General features: G+C 36.8%; 2 protein-coding genes across 2 annotated transcripts in view; one reads left to right on the forward strand and one right to left on the reverse strand.

Annotated features, from left to right (window-relative positions):
* Positions 1-12,712: 12,712 nt before the first annotated feature.
* Positions 12,713-13,477, reverse strand: LOC121423524. The gene has a single exon (XM_041618876.1). The coding sequence runs from the start codon at positions 13,475-13,477 to the stop codon at positions 12,713-12,715; it is 765 nt and encodes a 254-aa protein (XP_041474810.1).
* Positions 13,478-16,161: 2,684 nt separating this feature from the next.
* Positions 16,162-21,911, forward strand: part of LOC121424554 — a 28,569-nt gene continuing 22,819 nt past the window's right edge. Inside the window, 8 exon segments of the mRNA XM_041620281.1 lie at positions 16,162-16,321; positions 16,324-16,449; positions 17,184-17,474; positions 17,826-17,960; positions 18,102-18,251; positions 18,483-18,614; positions 19,182-19,352; positions 21,564-21,695. Of these exon segments, the coding sequence (XP_041476215.1) occupies positions 16,162-16,321; positions 16,324-16,449; positions 17,184-17,474; positions 17,826-17,960; positions 18,102-18,251; positions 18,483-18,614; positions 19,182-19,352; positions 21,564-21,695 (1,297 nt within the window).

Below are 21,911 nucleotides of genomic sequence, written 5' to 3' on the forward strand. Positions count from 1 at the left end.
TGAATGCTGACCCGACATCAATTTTGGCCTTGCCCTTCCAGGACACATCTGCCGTAAGTTTTATAATTTGGGGGACACCAAATATCTCCAGGTATACGAATGTTTTCCTTTGTAATAAATACACACCTGTAAAGTATAAAATTGAAGGTAAGTTACTTTTTTTTGTTTGAAAGAGCCTTGAAATCAGTCATAATTTTTACATGTATCAATATATTACACCATAAAATATTTCCACCGAAAAATCCTCATGCAGCATGCCGTCATTGTTTTTTTTTGTGCCATATGATGATTTATGTTCCTATGCAAATTTCACATATCACTCGTCTTTTTTGTTTGTTCAGCTTTCTTATAAATATTTGTATTTATTTATTCATTATTATTAAACACACCCTTTCGTCCAAACCGGGGGGGCTTTGGACGAAAGGGCGCGTTCCAGTGAACGCGACGCGACGTGGCGCTCCCAACGCACCCTTTCGGCCAAACCGGGGGGCCTTTGGACGAATCTTCGCGTTCGCGTTGACGCACCCTAACGCGACAGCACCCACCCTTTCGAAATAAGCCTTGTTACGGGGACCTTCCTGGAAAGCATTGCAGTAGAAAATCAAGTGTTGCAATTAGTGGCGGGTCACCCCCTTATTCTGGCTAGATTGACTGGACTAATAGGAAACCTTAGCTTTCCAGTTCTACAATACAATGCTAAATCTGTCAACATCCGTGGGACACCTAACCACTTCCGGTAGAACGAGTTTATCTTCTGCTGCATCCTCTCAACTCTAGAAACTGCCACCCCATATACCTGCAGTTGCCACATGATCCGTGGCAGCAGCCCATATTGGCAGCACCACACCTTTGCATTCCCTGGGATCAATGTCCTATCCACCTTCTTCAACCACTGTTTTCATGAAAACAATGTTTTCACCGGTTTCCAAAGAAGCTCTCGCATGGTTAACAAAAGACTTAATGCATGGCTGATCGTCAACAAAACGGAGTCTCAAGTGAGTTTGAACGCTAGCCTGTAGAACCTCTCCATTTATAATAATAATAAGAATAGCCAATTTTTATAAAGCGCTTTTCCCAGAATGGCCCAAAGCGCGTTACAACATATTATTACCCCGGTCATTGGATTCATTTCAATCAAGCACGAAAAGTGCACAATCTCCACTCCCTGGGGAGCATTCCTTGCATTCATCGCAGCCACATTATGGCTCTGGCAAAATCAAACATACAATATCTTTCGCATCCTACCGGTACCCATTTAGCACCTGGGTCGAGAGTGGCAAAGTGTGGATTAACGCCTTGCCAAAGGACGCTAGACCGCGGTGGGATTCGAACACACGACCCTCTGTTTACAAGGCGAGAGTCAGAACCACTACACCACGGCTCTTCCATTTCATGAAATTATTGAAATTCAAGCCTTATTTAAAATAACCAGAACTTTATTATTTCTTGACCATTTTCTTTGAACTTTTAAAAAAAACTGTTTTCTTTTTGAAACCCAGATACAGCCCGCCAAATGACTTTTTGTTATCCCCTATTTAGATTGTTTTAGCTCACTCATGCGTAAATGAGAAATAATCTAAGTGATTTCAGATGAAAAATGAGATTCTAAGCTTTACAATGGTAGGTCAATCGTCTATTGTATTTGTGATTAAGTTATAACAAATCATCGATAAATCTCGGGGTTTTTTTCTGGGACGCACTGTATATTTTAGTGTTTTTTAATAATTTATTTGATATTCGTTCTTAAACTCAAAAATATATTAAAAACTCGCATTGGTTCGGAAATTATTGATGTTTGTTAAAGGGGGGGACTTACTTTTTTGTTGTGTGTATATACACAACAAAAAAGTAAGTCCCCCTTACAAACATCAATAATTTCCGAACCAATGCGAGTTTTTAATATATTTTTACATGAGCGTGTGGGTAATTTTATAAGCTACCCTCTGATTAAATATCATGGACGTATTTTACGTCATGCTTCAGTGAGCAGCGTCAGAAGGCAAAAATGTCACTTTTCAAAAGTCACAAGCCAAATTTCATGACTTTGATTCCATTTTATTGGAATTAATTCCATATTCTCATCATGAAAAATAGTCAGAAGGCTAGTAAAGGTACTTTCTAAAAGACGATAAACTTTTTGGGCTAAATTTCACGGTTGAATAAACACAGGTCCAAATTTGCTATAATTGGATTTTTTACACATTTCTATCAATAAAAATGATAGAATATGATGACAGTTATTTTGGGGAAGATTATCTTCAACAATATTCATCATTTCACGGTTCAATGAGCATTTATTGAAAACAAAAAATACGATTTTCAAATATCATAGGCAGGTATTGTTTCATTTTTTGAACTGAAAATGATCTTTTCTCAACCTTTTCGTTATTTTCATGACCCAATTAACATGCTTCGATGATTCAAAGGCGTTTAATTAAATATTCACGCTTGAACGAACACGTGGAATGTGATTAGCCTTTTTACGTTGTTGGAAAAATGCAATATGTAACTATGGATATCTGTCACAAACATCCTTGCATAGTTCATTTGATCTGATTTTTATGAAAATCCCGATGTTTAATGCATCAGTGAGCACACAATATTCGATAATTATGCATATGAGAAGAAAATTCAAGGCTTTGGCCCCACTCTGTGCCGTATCGAATTGTTATTTTGGTGTGCGCACCTTTTGGATAGTGTAACTCTGGAGCCATGTGCGAAGTTTCATGAAATAACTGTTGGCAGAAGTAACAAAAAACCGTCCATGAAACAAACCCTCAATTCATATTTGTTAAGATATTCACTTCCTCTCCTATAGACTTGTGTACATTATGGGTGCATATGTTTAAGAATAAGTAAATCCTTATTCAATATAGTGGAACTTTTTTTTCAAGGCTGTCTTTAGCAATTTCATTTGGCAGTAATGTTTATCAACCTATGGGCAGAATTCTGTGCAAAAAATGAAGTCGATTTGTTTATTTATGGATGAGTTAGCACGCATCAAAGTGGGAATTTGTATTTTCAATGTCACAGACTCATTTTAAAGGGTAATAAAGTGAATATTGGGGAAAAATTCGGTTTCAAATGTGACTTTAATTGTTGTTGTTTTTTCATCCTCCATTTCTATCACCACACACTTTCCGAACTTTAAACATATTCATGGTTGAGCGAGCACATTCGAAAACTTAGGAATGAATACTCTTTATACTGCATAAATGTATTCTTTTCCTAACCATTTCTCATGATCAGTTTAAAATACCATAACACCATAAAATTCACATTAAAAAAAAATTTGCCCAACTTTGTATCTGCACACTCTGGAAAACGACTCCTGTGACTTTCCAAAATGGTCACTTTTAATTCAGTGTTTAATTACTCATGCATGATTCAACCGATCATTCTCATTTTTCACCAGGAGTTGCTTAAAGGTCAAGTCCACCTCAGAAAAATGTTGATTTCAATCAATAGAGAAAAATCATACAAGCACAATGCTGAAAATTTCATCAAAATCGGATGTAAAATAATAAAGTTATGACATTTCAAAGTTTTGCTTATTTTCTAAAAAATATTTATATGAACGAGCCAGTTACATCCAAATGAGAGAGTCGATGACGTCACTCACTCACTATTTCTTTTGTTTTTTATTGTTTGAATTATACAATATTTCAATTTTTACGAATTTGATGATTAGGACCTCCTTGCCTGAAGCACGAAATGTTAAAATAATGGAATTCCACGTGTTCAGGGAGGAATGAAACTTTATTTCACATGACAATGACGAGAAAATCAAAATATTTCATATTTCGAACAATAAAAAACAAAAGAAATAGTGAGTGAGTGACATCATCAACTCTCTCATTTTGATGTAACTGGCTCGTTCATATAACTTTTTGTGTGAAATGAAGCGAAACTTTGAAATGTCACAACTTTCTTATTTTACATCCGATTTTGATGAAATTTTCAGTGTTATGCTTGTTGAATTTTTCTCTTTTTATTCCAATCAAGTTTTTGTTGGGGTGGACTTGTCCTTTAATGAGTGTAGAAAACTACCTACGAAATATCATATCTCAAAATGATTCCGTTCAAAAGTTGCAGCAATCTAATTTAGTGGGACTTACTTTTTTGTTGTGTATATTTTAAATTACTTACAACTGCTAATTTGCAATGGCAGAGGTTTCCATATCGAATTCTTACTGACGCACTTGCGCGAATCTTGTTCTAAACACATACAGATATTTGGCATGGATGAGTCCCGAACCCGACAACGTAGACAATGAAGACTGTGCTTCTCTGACCCCTTCCAACTCAGACATGGGATGGATTGACAGAAATTGCAATGACAAAAATTCCTTTATATGTGAACGCTACCATTGTAAGTTCATTGAACAATTATTTAACCAATATACCTCATGGACTCTGTACCCTCGATCTGCAGGGAGTGGTCACCTTTGAATGTGATGTCCGGGGATAACGAATTTTCTAAATGCAATGGAGAATATATTAAATGCATTGAAAATGTCTGTCAAATCAAAATGAACAGCTTAGAGGCCTTGGTCAAAAAAATTGGTGTGCCGGGAGTGTAGATCATCCTAAGATGTGGAGCATTGTGGCCCAGTGGATTAGTCTTCGGACTTTGAAACAGAGGGTCGTGGGTTCGAATCCCAGCCATGGTGTAATTTCCTTCAGCAAGAAACTGATCCACAATGTGCTGCACTCAACCCAGGTGAGGTAAATGGGTACCGGTAGGAAGTAATTCCTCAAGAAGCTGTGTGCGCTGTGAACGCCTAGCTTAGCCGGGTAATATACATGTAGGAGCTCCTTGAGCACCTAACAGGGTGGATATGTGCTCATTATAAATATCCTATATTATTATTATTATTATAAGATTCTGAGCTGAAGAACTATTGCAAATTAGTCGTTTGTGCAGAGTCGATGACAAAATTGTTGTTTTGATTCACCGCTTTTAGATAACTCCTTTGTTATGAAATGTTTTTGACAAAAGAATCTCTTCGGTAGAGGAAAGCGCATGCGTATTTTTTTACGAAAAGTCCATCATGCTCGAGGAATCGATTTCATTTGCCTGTAGGTCATGTAGGTAGATCTTCGATCTGAACTATCCAAATTTAATCAACCTCGCTCTGTACATGCTCATTATCGCCTTCTAATTCAAACTGTGCGGAAAATGCAATATGCTTTGTTTTATAACCCCTCCCCCCACCCCTCCCCCTCCATAATAAACAACACACAAACAAATGAACAAATACGCACAAACGAACAAACAAAATATACACTCTAATAAATTCAGGTTAAGTTTTACACCCCAAGGGGTGTATAACCTTGTCCCTATACGAATACCCATGGAGGCGCACACGTAAACCCCGAAAAGGGTGTACAATGTGAACCCCATTTGGGGTGTCTAGCTTCACCTCAGAGAGCGTACACGTATACCCCTTGGCATGCTTGGGGTGCATAATGTACCCCCACCTATAATAAAAAGGTTGTCGAGACTTTTGGTTCATTCACTCTCTGTATCGATTTTTAGTTACCTTAGTTGGGACAGGAACTCACCCCGTTGTATCTGTAGTCAAGATTCTTCCCGCTATGCCAGCCAGAAGCGCTGAGACCGGAACAGGTTTTCTTGCGATATGAGCCAATACAGTCGAAAGTAAAAACAAATATTTCAGAAATGAAATAAAGGAAAATGTTAGTGATATGCACTAAATGTCGAAATGTCTTCAATCTTTATTGCCTACGAATCGTTCGCCCGTTCCGTCTATTTTATATGGCAATAAAATGTTTTTTTATTCAGATAATAATATTGCTGATACATTTAATGATTATTTTTATTCGAATTAACGCCAGTTCCCTAAAAGAGATGAATGCCCATGCCATGTTTCAAAAATATAAGAATAATTGGTTCAATACTTTTGATCTGCCTGTTAAAGAAGAATGCGTTTACAATCAATTTCGGAGATATGAATAAATCGTTCTTTCTAGGTTGATTAATATGTGGTGTAGATCCAGTGATTTCCCCGATGACTGGAAGTATGCTAAGGCTTATCCATTATTTAAAAAAAAGGTGGCATTAATTCGATTTTCGACCAATTTCAATTCTACCGACCATAAGCAAGATCACTGAAGGATTTTCCATCAGCAGTTATATGACTATTTGAATTCGAATATACTTAGCATGGCACAATTCGATTTTCGACCAGGCCACTCTACAGGTTCGGCTCTCGGTTTTTGAACTAATGATTGGCTAAGTGCTATAGACAATGGTCAAATTACAGGAGCGCTTTTCATCGATTTAAGACGTGCTTTTCATACCGTTAATACATCAATTTTATTGAAAAATAAGAATATTTGTTTAATGAGCGATTTGTCATTAGCATGATTTAATTCGTATCTTAATAACAGAAAACAAAATGTTACGGTTAAAAATGCTAAATCAACCCTTGGAGTTCCACAAGGATCTATATTAAGTGCCTTATTTTTGTACATGCATAGTACAGTGGTATTATGAGGTGGACAGGATACATTGCACACCCCCTACCGACTCGCCATTGTGTATTTTACAACTGTCTCTTTTTTTTCTAAGGCAATGTCATCACTTGTAAAAAAAAAAAAAAAAAAAAACACAATTAAGCCTACATGTCGTTTTTACATACATTTGTGTTTCGGCCTTGAATCCGCCCATAGAATGAATTATTCTTTTGACAGAAGTACTTAACATGATTAATCTTTCCTGTTCCTCATTTCAGTCACCTGTTAACTGATAAGAAATCGTGTAATGGCAGTCACCTTTTTCTTTTCATCCTGTAGACGTCCCTGAATACAAATGGAGCGAATTGGGTGGAACTCTTTACTATGTTTCCCACTACTCGAAGACGTATTACTCCTTAGCTCGGAAGTTTTGCCAGGAACAAGGGGGTGATCTTGCCCAACCGAAGACAGAACGAGTCAATGTAAATATTAAAATGCTGCCATTTTTGCAGAAAATCAATATATATTGGAATATTGTTATTGTGTTCATACAACACATTTCAGTCTTCATCAAACCATCCTTTCAATCTGTTATTTTATCATGCTATTCATGCCTCATTATCTCAACTACTGTTTCCATCTCCGTTCACAAGCTCACTATCATCATATTTCCACCCCAGACCAGTTGTGTAAATGTTGACCATGCTGTATTACCCCCACCATGAACAACCCGTTGTTCAACTCCATATGTTTATACTTTCCTTATATCTTTGCCTTCCTCAGAATATTATGTAACTATGTACAGTGAATTATTTATTGTAGTTTAGTATAGAGAATAAAGTTAGTTGTGAATGTAACTCCAAGCCAAGCAGACATGCCTAGTTATTGAGTAGAGATCGAGACCGAGTATGAGTTTAAGTGTGTATTAGAGTTAGAATACACATACACAAAAATTGTTACGAGAATTAAAGTGAATTGCGATTCGTTTTTTATTTGAGTTACTAAGATTTAGAATTAAGCAATAAAACATCAATTCAGTAAGCATCAGAGGATAATTGTGTGACTAACAAAATGAAAGAGGCACAGAGACGTACATTCAAATCCTATTTAAAAGGAGACACACACACACGTATATATATATATATATATATATATATATATATATATATATATATATATATATATATATATCAAAGTCAGAATCTGACTTTGATCGATAATCCCCTCGGTTTTATTGAATATATATATATATATATTCACATAAAAACCCACACACACACACACACACACACATATATATATATATATATATATATATATATATATATATATATATATATATATATAAATCAAGGTTTCCCGGAGCTATTTACCCTTTGGAAAATTGGTGATGCCGAGAAAATGCCTTACCCACTAGACCACGTAGACGGGTTAGTGGAGAGGGCGACCCCGATCCGATTGATTGTCAAATAGAGTGATTTTCGACACTATACCAATTATATACCAATCAGTGGAGCGTTGTGGCCCAGTGGATTAGTCTTCGGACTTTGAAACAGAGGGTCGTGGGTTCGATTTCCAGCCATGGCGTAATTTCCTTCTGCAAGAAATTCATCCCCATTGTGTTGCACTCTACCCAGGTGAGGTAAATAGGTACCTGGCAGGAATTCATTCCTTGAAATGCCATCGCGCTGAAAAAGGCTGTTGGCTAACGCCAGGGTAATAACATCCCATTAAGCGCATAGGGACGCATTTGGTAGTGATGTGCGCTTAGGTATTTATAGTAATATTATTATAGTTTCCTTTGTCGGGTGAAGGTGGGTTTCGAACAATGACAAGCCGCCATGCCTCAGCTGGATCAAAGGTATTGCTTCGATACAGTACATGTATGGGAACAGGTATACAAATGTGTGAAGTTATATACATGTGCTACAGCTTTGGCAACTCTTTTATTTAAATATTTTAAATTGTAAATATTGAATATTGTAAATATTGTAATTGTAAATATTGCTGCATCCATTTTTGTTTACAATATCTAAGTAAAAGAGTTGCCAAAGCTGTTTTACATACAAGGAACTTTTTAAATGAGATGGAGTAACAGCAAATCAAATCTCTATGAACAAGGTTAAAAGCCGCCAGCAGAAAGTATGTCAGGCATGCACTTTGCTCAAAATCTCTTGCTAAAATGCAAACAAATGATTCCCGCAAGACTCCGCAGCTATATAAGAGGAAATATGCTTTTGTGATGATAATTACTTTTTCGCCGCATCTTGGTCTGGTTCTATGTGTAGTACATTTAGTACATAATTCGTAGGCATGGGAAAATAAACTATGCAATATGTCCTGAAATATGACTCAAATTTGCTCGACTGGGCATGTCCGGGCACTCATCTGGCATATACAGTAATTAACAACAATATTCTACAGATTCATTCGCCGCAAACGATCGGAAAAATGTTAAAATCTGGTTTCAGTAAAGGTCAAAATCTTTTTTTTCACTAATTACAGGTTATTAGTTGATATAATCTGGGCAAATATCTCGTCATAATAGTGATTGGTTATTGACATTTTGTCATGCATTCAAATTTAGTTTCTTTATAAATATGAAAGACGGAAAAATGTTACAAATGGATATTTGCATAGTTTCACCCCTCTGCATTCTTCAGTATATGTATATATATACAGTGCGTATCAAAAGAAAGTTTACACTTAGAACAATTCCCGTAAAATTATACATTTGTAATATTATCATGAAGATGTTTCCACATTTTAAGATTGGTATAGGTCCATTTAAGCAAATGACGATATAACTGTCGAAAAATATTTCTGCTTGAGTAAGCACCACATACTTTTGAAAAAGTAGTGAAAAATTATTTTCGCAGAACTTTGAAATAGTGATGCGTATAAAAGTAGACTTTAATCATGCAGAACACGTTGAATTTAGCTAGTAACATTGATTTGAAGATATATTTTACCTTTTTAACTTGTTACCTTGCCCAATACACTTCGGAGAGTGTATTGCTCCCCATCCCACTCCCCACACACTGAGGCCATCGTGATTATATTTGCTTTACACTGAGCTTTGATTTACATGAAATGGCTTAGGCTTGATTTTCATTTTGTTAATTATTGTCAAGCTTAGAAAAGGTGTAGAGAAACAAGTATTAGATAAAAAGATATATGTAAACCACTTTAAATGATAAAAATTTTTGTTCATATCTGATTATGTCCTCAGATCCAGCTGGCACAAAAAGGTTAAAGGTTGTGCTTACTAAGTGTTGAAATTTCAATTTTGGTGACAAAATTCTTACAAAATGCTTAAATGTATTTGTTTTATTTCTGCTTGAGTAAGCACCACTTACTTTTGAAAAAGTAGTGAAAAATTATTTTCGCAGAACTTTGAAATAGTGATGCGTATAAAAGTAGACTTTAATCATGCAGAACACGTTGAATTTAGCTAGTAACATTGATTTGAAGATATATTTTACCTTTTTAACTTGTTACCTTGCCCAAAACACTTCGGAGAGTGTATTGCTCCCCATCCCACTCCCCCACACACTGAGGCCATCGTGATTATATTTGCTTTACACTGAGCTTTGATTTACATGAAATGGCTTAGGCTTGATTTTCATTTTGTTAATTATTGTCAAGCTTAGAAAAGGTGTAGAGAAACAAGTATTAGATAAAAAGATATATGTAAACCACTTTAAATGATAAAAACTTTTGTTCATATCTAATTATGTCCTCAGATCCAGCTGGCACAAAAAGGTTAAAGGTTGTGCTTACTAAGTGTTGAAATTTCAATTTTGGTGACAAAATTCTTACAAAATGCTTAAATGTATTTGTTTTGTTTCGATTGACCAAAAGTGCAAGGGAAATGTATGAGAAATGTTTCGCATGTAAACTTGATTTCGCCCTTTCCCCTTGACAGAGCGTGAAAACGAGCATTTCTGCGCAAACAGATTTCTGCGAGCTTTACAAAAAAGGAAAGTGCTCACTCGAGTGTAACATTCTGTCAAAATGTTTACTTTAATTGGATAGATGAGACCCAAACCTAAGATTATATGTGAAAAAAAAAATTACCCACATGTTGTATATTTTTTAATTCCCAGGGCTTTATCAAAGTGTAAACTTTTTTGATGATGTTCATGATTTTGTTTAATTCATCCAATTCATTTTTAAATCCTTCACAAGAATCATCTCATCGACCTTGCAGCAGGCAACTCTTATTGGTTTGGACTGAGCTTCACCACTAATAGTTATCAATGGATTGATGGAACTACACTCTACAATAATGAGTACGTTTTTATATCAGATTCGTAGCATAGTGCAGTTCATGAATGTATTCTTTGGTGGGCAGGTCATGACTTTGAAACCTGTAAACGGTACCCCAAAGAACAAATGCATGAGAGCCGATGCCAAGACTTATAACGGCATTATCTTATTTCCCTTTGAAACATTTCGCTTGATTTTTGTCTCACCTGCGAAGCAAAGTGAGACTATAGGCGCCGCTTTTCCGACGGCGGCGGCGGCGTCAACATCAAATCTTAACCTGAGGTTAAGTTTTTGAAATGACGTCATAACTTAGAAAATATATGGACCTAGTTCATGAAACTTGGACATAATAGTAGTCAAGCATCACTGACAATTTTGTGCAAGTTTCAGGTCTCATGATTAAGGTCAAAGGTCATTTAGGGTCAATGAACTTTTGCCGAATCGGGGGTATCTGTTGAATTACCATCATAACTTTGAAAGTTTATTGGTCTAGTTCATTAAACTTGGACATTACAGTAATCAAGTATCACTGAACATCCTGTGTGCGTTTCAGGTCACATGACCAAGGTCAAAGGTCAATGAACTTTGGCCGAATTGGGTGTATCTGTTGAATTACCATCATAACTTTGAAAGATTATGGATCTGATTCATGAAACTTGTACATAAGAGTAATCAAGTATCACTGAACATCCTGTTCGAGTTTCAGGTCACATAATCAAGGTCAAAGGTCATGTAAGGTCAATGAACTTTGGCCATGTTCGGTTTTTTTGTTGAATAACCATCATATCTCTGTAAGTTTATTGGTCTAGTTCATAAAAAGTGGACATAAGAGTAACCATGTATCACTGAACATCTTGTGCGAGTTAGAGTAGTATTCAAAGTCAGCACTGCTGCTATATTGAAACACGTGATGCCGGTGAGACGGCCAGAGGCATTCCACTTGTTACACGTTTTCCTCTCTTTGAAAATTAATTGCAAAAAAATATTGTTAATCAACTAGATTCTCAGGTTAAAAATATCGTAATGAATGTTGATTATCAAAGCCGGTACGGTTACATAAAGAACGTGCCTTCAACTGGTGCCTTGTTAAATTAATCACACTTGAACTGTCAATATCGATTGAATCATACTAATTCATATAAGGTAGCTTTGACACTAAATCAAATTATATGATCTTTGAAGCTTTCCATATTGCAGAGAAAATTGAAAGGTTTTATGGTAAACACCATGTATGTAGTTCTGAAAAGGACTGTTTGTTAATATTCTTTCTTGAATATTAAGTTAGCTCTGAAAGAACTGTTATCGACGTTTCGACCAGCGTGTTTTGGTCGTCATCAGGAATGAAGATCCACTTGAAAACTCAAGTTTATAACCAAGTTGGTTATAAGAAAGTAATTAAGGTTTAGCTAATAGGAAAGCAGGAACGGAGAGGTAATTGAAGATGAACCAATAGGATGCAGGAGGATAGTGATTGGTCAGTAGTTGATTGGTGGCTATTTGGTGCTAATCCCGGCTTAATCCTCTGTGGTTACGTAAGACTTCTATTGTGTGGGATTTGAAACAGAGTAAGCATCTAATGATTGGTAGTCTTGTTTAGCAGAGGGTTTCAAATATTGAGGAGTTGGCCGCTGTCTTGTGGTACTGTGTCCTGTTGGGTGATCTCTGTGGCCTCTCGTACCCGTCTGGTATGCCAGTGCTTGATTGATGTTAGTAAGATGGCGTCCTCCCATAGAATCTTGTGTTGGAGTTTGTTTGCATATAGCAGATTTCTCCCATTCCCCCTTGTTGTAGCTGTTCTGATGTTCCTTGAGTCTGGTAGTCAGATTGCGTCCAGTTTCACCGATGTATATCTTTCCACAAGAGCATGGTATCCTGTATACTCCAGGGCGTGACGCTGAGGGGTTGACGTCCTTGTGAGTATAGAGGGAAGCATGTAACTTGTTGGAAGATCGGTGTCTCACTTCAGTTTGGCTGCTCGGAATATGCGTTGTAGTTTGTGGGAAGTAGGACCTAGGTAAGGCAAGATAACCGTAGCTTTGGTGGGCTCCTTCGGACGAGATGAGGTTGGTTTGGTATTGATCTTGTGTGGAGGATAACCGTTCATGGTCACGAGTGTCGACTTGATGTGATCCAGTTCCCGTTGCAGGTGGTTGTCATCGCTGATAGAGTGTGCCCTCTTGACCAATGTTCTTGGAACAGACTGTAGGATAGACGGGTGGTGGAACGATTTGAAGTGAAGATACCTATCAGTATGGGTTGGTTTGCGGTATACTTGGTGCGAGAGTTGGTTGTTTGGTTCACGTGTAACGAGAAAATCCAAGAAAGGTATGGAGTTATTCTTCTCCTTCTCCATCATAAAGGCGATTTTGGGGTGTTGAGAATTGAGATGAAAGAGAAAATCATCTAAGCTGTGTCTGCCATGTTGCCAAATAGGTGAAAGGGGTGATCCCATAGCTGCCCCCTCCTGTTGCTTGTAGTAGTTGCCTCGCCATTGGAAGGAAGTAGACTCAAGACACGTAAGCAGTAGGTCGTGGATTTGGTCGGGTGACATGGAGGTGTGGTCTGATAAGGAGGAGTCCTCTTGGAGTTTCTTTTTTATGAGGTCACATGCTTCTCGGACTGGGACGCTGGTGAACAGTGATTCTACATCAAACCTAACCAGTCTGTCTTCAGGAGTGATGGAGGCCTCTTTGAGTTTGCTGATAAAGTGGGAGGAATTCATCACATGATGCTCTGTTTTCCCCACCAGCGGTTGTAGGATAGTAGCAAGATGACGAGCTACATTGTAAGTTGGTGACCCCCTAGTGGAAACGATTGGTCGAAGTGGATTCACTCCCTTGTGGATTTTCTGCTTGCCAACTTGCCTGATCTTCTTTGGCTTCTTCTTCTATACTCACAAGGACGTCAAGCCCTCAGCGTCATGCCCTGGAGTATACAGGATACCATGCTCTTGTGGAAAGGTATACATCGGTGAAACTGGACGCAATCTGACTACCAGACTCAAGGAACATCAGAACAGCTACAACAAGGGGGAATGGGAGAAATCTGCGATGGCTAAACATGCAAACAAACTCCAACACAAGATTCTATGGGAGGACGCCAAGTTACTAACATCAATCAAGCACTGGCATACCAGACGGGTACGAGAGGCCACAGAGATCACCCAACAGGACACAGTACCACAAGACAGCGGCCAACTCCTCAATATTTGAAACCCTCTGCTAAACAAGACTACCAATCATTAGACATGTTAGATGCCTACTCTGTTTCAACTCCCACACAATAGAGGTCTTACGTAACCACAGAGGATTAAGCCGGGATTAGCACCAAATAGCGATCAATCAACTACTGACCAATCACTATCCTGCTTTCCTATTGGTTCATCTTCAATTACCTCTCCGTTCCTGCTTTCCTATTGGCTAAACCTTAATTACTTATAACCAACTTGGTTATAAACTTGAATTTTCAAGTGGATCTTCATTCCTGATGACGACCAGAACACGCTGGTCGAAACGTCGATAACAGTTCTTTTCAGAGCTAACATATATTCAAGAAAGAATAACAAACAGTCCTTTTCAGGACTACATACATGGTGTTTACCGTAAAACCTTACAATAAATCAAATTATTTCATGTTTTGGATAAATTAAATGTGCTGGAAGCACTTCGTAGTTTTCTTTCAGAAGACGTAATGCAATGAAAAGGAAAATGTATGATTTGGAAGAAGAGCTTCCTTGACTATTTTCGATTTGGAAAATCAGTATAAATCTCCTTTAAAAAAAAGGTTGAGTGTGAGTCATGTAACTAGTGGCTTGAACATTTACTTTGATATAATACGCATAACTTTATAAGTTTAGCCATGAAAAATCTGCTCTTTTTATTCTCAACATTCGCAACATTCTTTGGCATTTAGGTAGTTTACTGCTAACCCGATCTTACAATAAGGAAAGTTGTACAATTTCAAGTTTCTATAATTAAATTTTTTTAAGACTATTGAAGGTGGCAATTTTAAATCACAGCTTCTTTTTATGGCATATTTTGCAAAACATGCAGATTTTCTTCTTGGTCAAATGGTGAGACCCTATTTGAGAATGAAAAATGTGTTCATCAACAGGCTAATAATGGATGGAGAATACTTCCATGCGGAACATACCTCAGATTTGCATGTGAAAAACCTCCACGTGAGTAACAACTTCCATTATTTTTTTAAGTTGTGTTTTACCAATATTGATCGATAGTGCATATAATACAACATTCTTTGGACCATGGTATTCATATTTCTCCCAGGGTTTTTTTTTTTACTCGCGAAGCGCTGAAGAAAAATACGATCACAAAAGATATGAAAATGTAAAGAAAATACAATTGATGTTCCACAGAATGTTGCATAACACAACATAGCAATCAATTAGAGAGCTTTCATTGCTAGTACATGTAAATAGAATGGGCTATATTTAGGTTTGAAAAAATTGTAACGCGTTCAAACAATTCATGGCCTTAGATGCAATAAAACTAAAAATATCACAAGTAAACCTTTATAATTAGACGTTAAAATCTATTTATTTTCCCTAATATTCAAATTTAAAACATCCTACTTGTGCCTCAAAATGGCTTAGCGTTTTTTAAAGGATATGATTGTAAAAGCAATATGATCACTGATTTGATCAATCACACTCAAATTTAGGTTGTTATTGATTAAAAATAATGATCTTTTAATTGATCTCAAAATCCAATTAAAGCAAATTTTGCTTTTTATTTTGAAAAACAATTAACCACTTTTACGTCGATTGATTCGGTCATAAAATTGATATTAAAATACATATTTCAACTCGAAGATAAGACTAATGGTCCATTTTCAAATCGATATTAGAATTTATTTAATCACCTTTTTTCTTAAACAAATGAATTATTTAGCTATTAAGGTTATTAAACGGCTGCCTCCTTGGCAAAGACCAGTACCTCCTATGCGTCTCATGTCAGCTACTTCAACAACTTACAGAGGAGGCCTGGAGAATTCCCCATATCTCTGTCTACTGGGATCAGAGGATAAAAAGATTCATGGTCCACGTGAAAACTCTTCCGTCTTACAGAGATTTTAACCCCCAAATTCCACGGACGCTACCCGTATGATAATTATTTGCCATTAGTAAATGAGTGCTGAAATCATTGAACAGAGGATTCTTTATTCCTCCATCAGACCTTTTTGGGTTTTTGTTCATCAGGGCAATCTCGAACAGAAAATTTAAGAAAGGGAAGAGGAATGGAAATATGCCTTGTGAATTGATTTGATTTGAAGAATAATTGATCAATTTATTTAATAACCTCACCTTCCTTTCTTCTGTCTATCCCTTTCCCATCACCCTTTCCTATATGTCTCCTAGGGCCAAGACCTGTACCTCCTATGCGTCTCATGTCGGCTACTTCGACACCTTACGGAGGAGGTCTGGAGAATTCCTCATATCTCTGTCTACTTGGGTCAGAGGATGAAGATACTCTGTCATGGTCCACAAGAAGATTATTTCGTCTTACACAGACCGTAAATTTCGATAGCTATGAAGCTCCAGGAGTATTGTACCATCATCTTTAGCATTGAGGCAGACTCTCCCACCTACTATTCAGGGTTTCGGATTTTTCGTGTGTTCTTTAGTGACGGCGAGCAAAAGAACTTCCTCTCCACTTGGTGTGCTTCTGTCTACTCGTATGTATAGGACTATTGCTTAAATCGCAAATATGTTCCTCAGTATGTGTGTAGACATGGTAGAGGTGCTGGGGCTTACTGGTTAAGTCTCCGGAGTTGGAACCACAAGGTTCTGAGTTCGAATTTATTGTAGCACTCGCGTCCTTTTGCAAGGCGTTTATCTTTTTGGTTTCCTTTCTTCAAATTGTTTTTGCTCACTCATGCATGGATGAGGATTATCTAAGTTATTTCAAATGGCAGAAATTTGAAATTCAAATGAAAACGTGAATGAAAGTGGCAAAGAAAAATCACCTTTTCAACCAAAAGAGATTTGATTCATTTCAGTTTGTTTGCAAAGGGGCTAGGTACACAATTTTTGAAAAAGATATATAGACAAATTGAAGGTAGATTTCTTTTATACGCTATTTTATGTCCTCATGATGGGATAGTACATCATGGCAATTTAGTTTCTCATAAGAATATTTCAATAAGTGAGAATAAAAAACTTGTTTTATCTCGGAATGGTCCAAAGTGGACCTAACCCCTTTTGCAACTAATATCTTCAAATATAATTTTGCTTTATATATTTTCATACATTGTTGTATTAATATCTGTGTACTGAATAAAATAATAGTGTTTTATGTTATGTTATGTTTTATATGTTTGGAATATATTTTGAAATAAATATGATTTGATAAACCAAAAATGTAAACCACACTACTCGCACAATGGTTGACTGGGCTTCTTGTATGTAGGTCAGTTACAACCCACCGATGGTCGGCTTACAGTCACAGTCCACGTCGGAGACAATGTCACACTCTCTGTGATGAGTACAACGGGGATCGAAGGGGAAGATGGAATAAGGTGGAAAAAGCTCATCGATTTCGACTGGACTGGTTCAAGTGGTTCACAAACCGAAGATAGTTCCAACAGCCTATCACATACAATCCAGTCTGCATCTCTCTTAGATGCCGGTGTCTATTTGACATTTGTAAATGGAACACTGGAGGACCATCGATACAGCTTCATCAGACTCATTGTAAAGGGTAGGCCTATTTTGCTTTTTTTCAGGTACTGATCGGGGGCTCTGTAGACATAGCAGAGCTAATCCTTTGGAATAGAGGAATCACCGAATACAAATTATGTACTACGTTTCCCTTGCTTGTATGTTGTTGCTTTTTTCTGCATGGTCTGGTTGTATCTTCCTAAGGCAAACCTAAATATTTTAGATGCTTAATCCAAAGACAAAACACACAACACACTCACCCTCCCAACACACAAAATACGCATCGTTCGCGTAAATGATCAACGTATTTAAATCAAGATTATTTCACTCTTACTATTGTCGTGAATTTGATTTTTCATGCCTTAAAAATCTTATTTTTACCTTTTGACAGAATGCCCATATGGGAGATGGAATCCGCCATCATGTGATCGTATTTGTGACAACTGCTACAATGGAGGTATTTGTCACGAATTATCAGGAACATGCATCTGTCCTCCTGGCCATGCTGGAGAGAACTGCCTCCGAGGTGAATTTTGTTTTCCTTTATTCCTATGTGATATTGTCGTATAGTGATACTATCAAATATATTAGTGATAAGGAGGCTGGGATTTACTTGAAATTTTAAAACAGGGATGTGTAAGAAAATCAAATATTTCATGTCTTGTAGCATGTGGGAGACATAAGTTTGGCTGGGACTGTGAGTTCGAATGTGGAGCTGGCCAGCTTTTGGACAAGTGTGCTGGAAGTCAGATCTGTCTACCCGATCCGTATGGTTGCAACTGTCTCGCTGGGTATACCGGAATTTACTGCAACAAAAGTGAGTAATAAATCAACACTTTACTAATTTAGAGTTTGAAGAAGGCACTAGCCTCTTACCTATTTTCCGGAAATAATGCTTACAATTACCATAATTATGAAACGATGGTAGGTGAGTAGGCGTACGTGGTTAGTGAAAGATAAATTTCACATTAAAGTACATGCATGCATATAAGAAATTGTCATTGTGCTTTTCATCAAAATTCATTTCATTGTCAATTCATATTTTAAGCGTGTACCGATGGATGGTACGGTGCTGGTTGTCGTCAAACATGCCACTGTGCTGATGGGCAAGATTGTAACGACACCACGGGAGAATGCCCTGGAGATTGCTCCAAAGATTGGTCAGGTCCAGCGTGTCAAGGTATCGTCTTTGTCATAAATTCTAGAAGTTCATTATTTTCTGAATATCGTGTACGTTATAGTTAGACTACATTTGTAGCACAGAAAAGCTCCTTATACTACATCTGACATGTCTTATTCGCATTTTATATCTACACTCCGCGGTAGACTTTGATCATGATCATAATGATCAATTTATCATGTTGATAGGTGGTCCCTTGCCATGAAGTAAACAACAAATTAGGTATGCAAAGAATCGATAAAAAGAGTGTCTAAATGTCTTTTTCCCTATTCCGTAGGCGTCATTGTCAGACTAAGATCATTCATAAAAACTTTAACCTTACTGTTGGTCTTGATTCGTATGTAACTCATCTGCTCATGACACCTTTTTTTTTCAAAGGGACGTACCACGCCACAAGCTATTGGGAATCATGCATTCTACACATGCCTTTAACAAATCTTTGATAGATTTATATTCTTTTTATGACAAAAAACTTTGCATAAATCATATTGAAAATATTTTGTGAAAATTTAGAAAAAATAAACGTTTATTCGAATAAAATCAATGATTTTCTCTCATTCTCTTTAGTCCCTTCTGTTTGTCCTGCCGGGTATTTTGGGTCCACGTGCTCTCAGAAATGCAACTGCAGGAACGGTACAACTTGTGATAAGAATACTGGATACTGCGACGACGTTGAAGGACTTTGTGATGTGGGATACGTTATGGATTCTGTAGAGTTTCCATCAAGCTGTATTACCTGTAAGTTTCTTTGAATTCCCAATACTGTAGAGAGGAATATAAGATTTTCACAAGTATGCCAGCCTATTCTTCTAGACTTATGAGATTAAGCAGTTCAGATTTTACAGGCAATAACCTAAGTTGTACACTTGTATTACAAGTTGTCCGCCCAAAATAAGCAGCTTAAAGTTCAAAAAAGTTTTGAAGATTAATCGTGCAAGGTGTTCATTTTGGACAGGATCTCCTTTACTAGAAAGTCATTTCTATTCAGTTGCTATTTTATTTTATATTAGGTCCAGTATAAATGCTGCTTAACATGCTTAAGTACACTCTAAAACATGAAGTGCTAATTTAGCTCTTAAAGAGCGTGTAAAGTGACTGCACTCCGGAGTGCTGAATTGTCTAGTTCAAATTGAACTAGACAAATCAGCACTCCGAAGTGCAGTCACTATACACGCTCTTTAAGAGCTAAATTAGCACTTCATTTTTTAGAGTGTAGGTAAGTCTATGTTTCAGCAAGGTGATGTACTGCAATTTACAGAATAGGTCAAATGAAACTTCAACATAAGAGATATCCACATCGCGTAAAGTTTATGAATTATTTTTTATGACAATAATACCATTTAGTATTCATTTCTTTTGCATTAAATGAAGTGATGTTTGATATTGTCATCTTCATAGAGTATATTAGCGATAATCAAAAATACGTTATTTGATCTACATTAATCGCCTGTTCAATACTAGAGCATATCCCTCAAAGGACCGATCTCTGAAGAATATCCCATAGGCCCCTGCACAAATTCTCCCGTTGAATATGATACTGTATTCAACAGTCTAGTGCGCATGTGCGAATACAAACCACATGTAAGTCGCATTTTAACGATCAAATTTGATATTACGAGGTGATGCCATAATTTTGTTTCAAGTGCAGTAAATCTTTTTAATCAAATCTTTTTCATTTCCATTTTTTGGGGGGGAGGGTAGGTGATGATAGTTACATTAGATGGCTTTATACCAAAAAATATTCCTTTCGTTACGTCCAATATTCCACTCATCTGTTATTCGAGGAATATTTCTCGTATTCCATCCTGAGCCATCCAATATATATACAGTACGTATCAAAAAAGTTAAAACTTTGAAAAAGCCCTGGGAATTAAAAAAAATATACAACATGTGGGTAATTTTTTTCACATATAATCTTGGCTTTGGGTCTCATCTATCCAATGAAATTAAAGGTTTTGATAGAATGTTACACTTGAGTGAGCACTGGATCTGAGGACATAAGAGAATCTGAACAAAAGTTTGTATTAGACATCTCCAGCATATTTTGATAAGTTTTTATCACCCCAGGCTGAAAGCCGGGAAAACATTGCTATGTATAAAACATTGCTCTGCAGAGAGTAGAGTGTGCCAGAACAAGAGGACACTCTCTTAGATTTGCTAAGCAACGATCTAGACTGGATATAAGGAAACACTTATTTAGGCAAAGGGTTGTCAATCAATGGAATAAACTCCCACAGTCCACAATTGAGGCACCAACACTCCTGCAATTTAAGACACAATTATCAAAATTGGGTTTTTAAATGGGCTCTAAGAGCCTCCTTAACCCTGCCACACTCATCTGTACACCCTCGTCGTGAAGACAGTAAGATGTGGTCATCAAGAAAACTACATGTAATTTTTTCATTTTAAACTTTTTTCGCCACACTTTTCCCAAGCTTGACAATGATTAACAAAATGGAAATCAAGCCTAAGCCATTTCATGTAAATCACAGCTCAGTATAAAGCAAATATCGTCACGATGGCCTCGGTGTGTGGGGGAGTGGGGTGGGGCGCAATGGATTCTTCTAAGTGTTTTGGGCAAGGAAACAAGCTAAAAAAAAGTAAAGGATATCTTCAAATTAATTTTACTAGCGAAATTCCATGTGTTCTTCGTGATTAAGATTTCCTTTTATTCGCATAACAGTTTCAGAGTTCTGTGCAAATCATTTTTAACTAACTTTTCAAAAGTAAGTGGTGTTCACTCAAACGGAACTATTTTTGGACAGTTATATCGCCATGTGCTCAAATGGATCTGTACCAATGCTAAAATGTGGAAAAATCTTCAGGATACTACAAATGTATAATGTTAGAGGATTTTTTCTAAGTGTAAACTTTTTTATACGCACTGTATAATATATTTCAGAAGAATTTGCAATATCCTTAGAATATGATATATTACCTTTCCTTTAGTTTCAGGATGTTTTGGGTCTTGTTCGAAGACATGTCATTGTTCGAGTGGTAATGACGATTGCAACTTTTTAACCGGGAATTGCATTTCATCCAAATGCCATCAACGCTGGATGGGAGACCAGTGCCAAACAGGTAATCTAAAATGATGGAACTGGAATATTAGTCAGAGTATTTGGCATATTAAATTTGTAAGATGTCGTAGAATGTCTAGTCTTACATGTCTTACCGGCTTTCAGATCAAAATGCAAATTTGTAGATTATAATTCAATCATCATAACACCGCGCGTTGCCACACACACACACATATATATAAATAAATATATATATATATATATATATATATTCACG

This window comes from Lytechinus variegatus, chromosome 11, assembly GCF_018143015.1.
Source record: "Lytechinus variegatus isolate NC3 chromosome 11, Lvar_3.0, whole genome shotgun sequence".
NCBI classification, from domain to species: Eukaryota; Metazoa; Echinodermata; class Echinoidea; order Temnopleuroida; family Toxopneustidae; genus Lytechinus; species Lytechinus variegatus.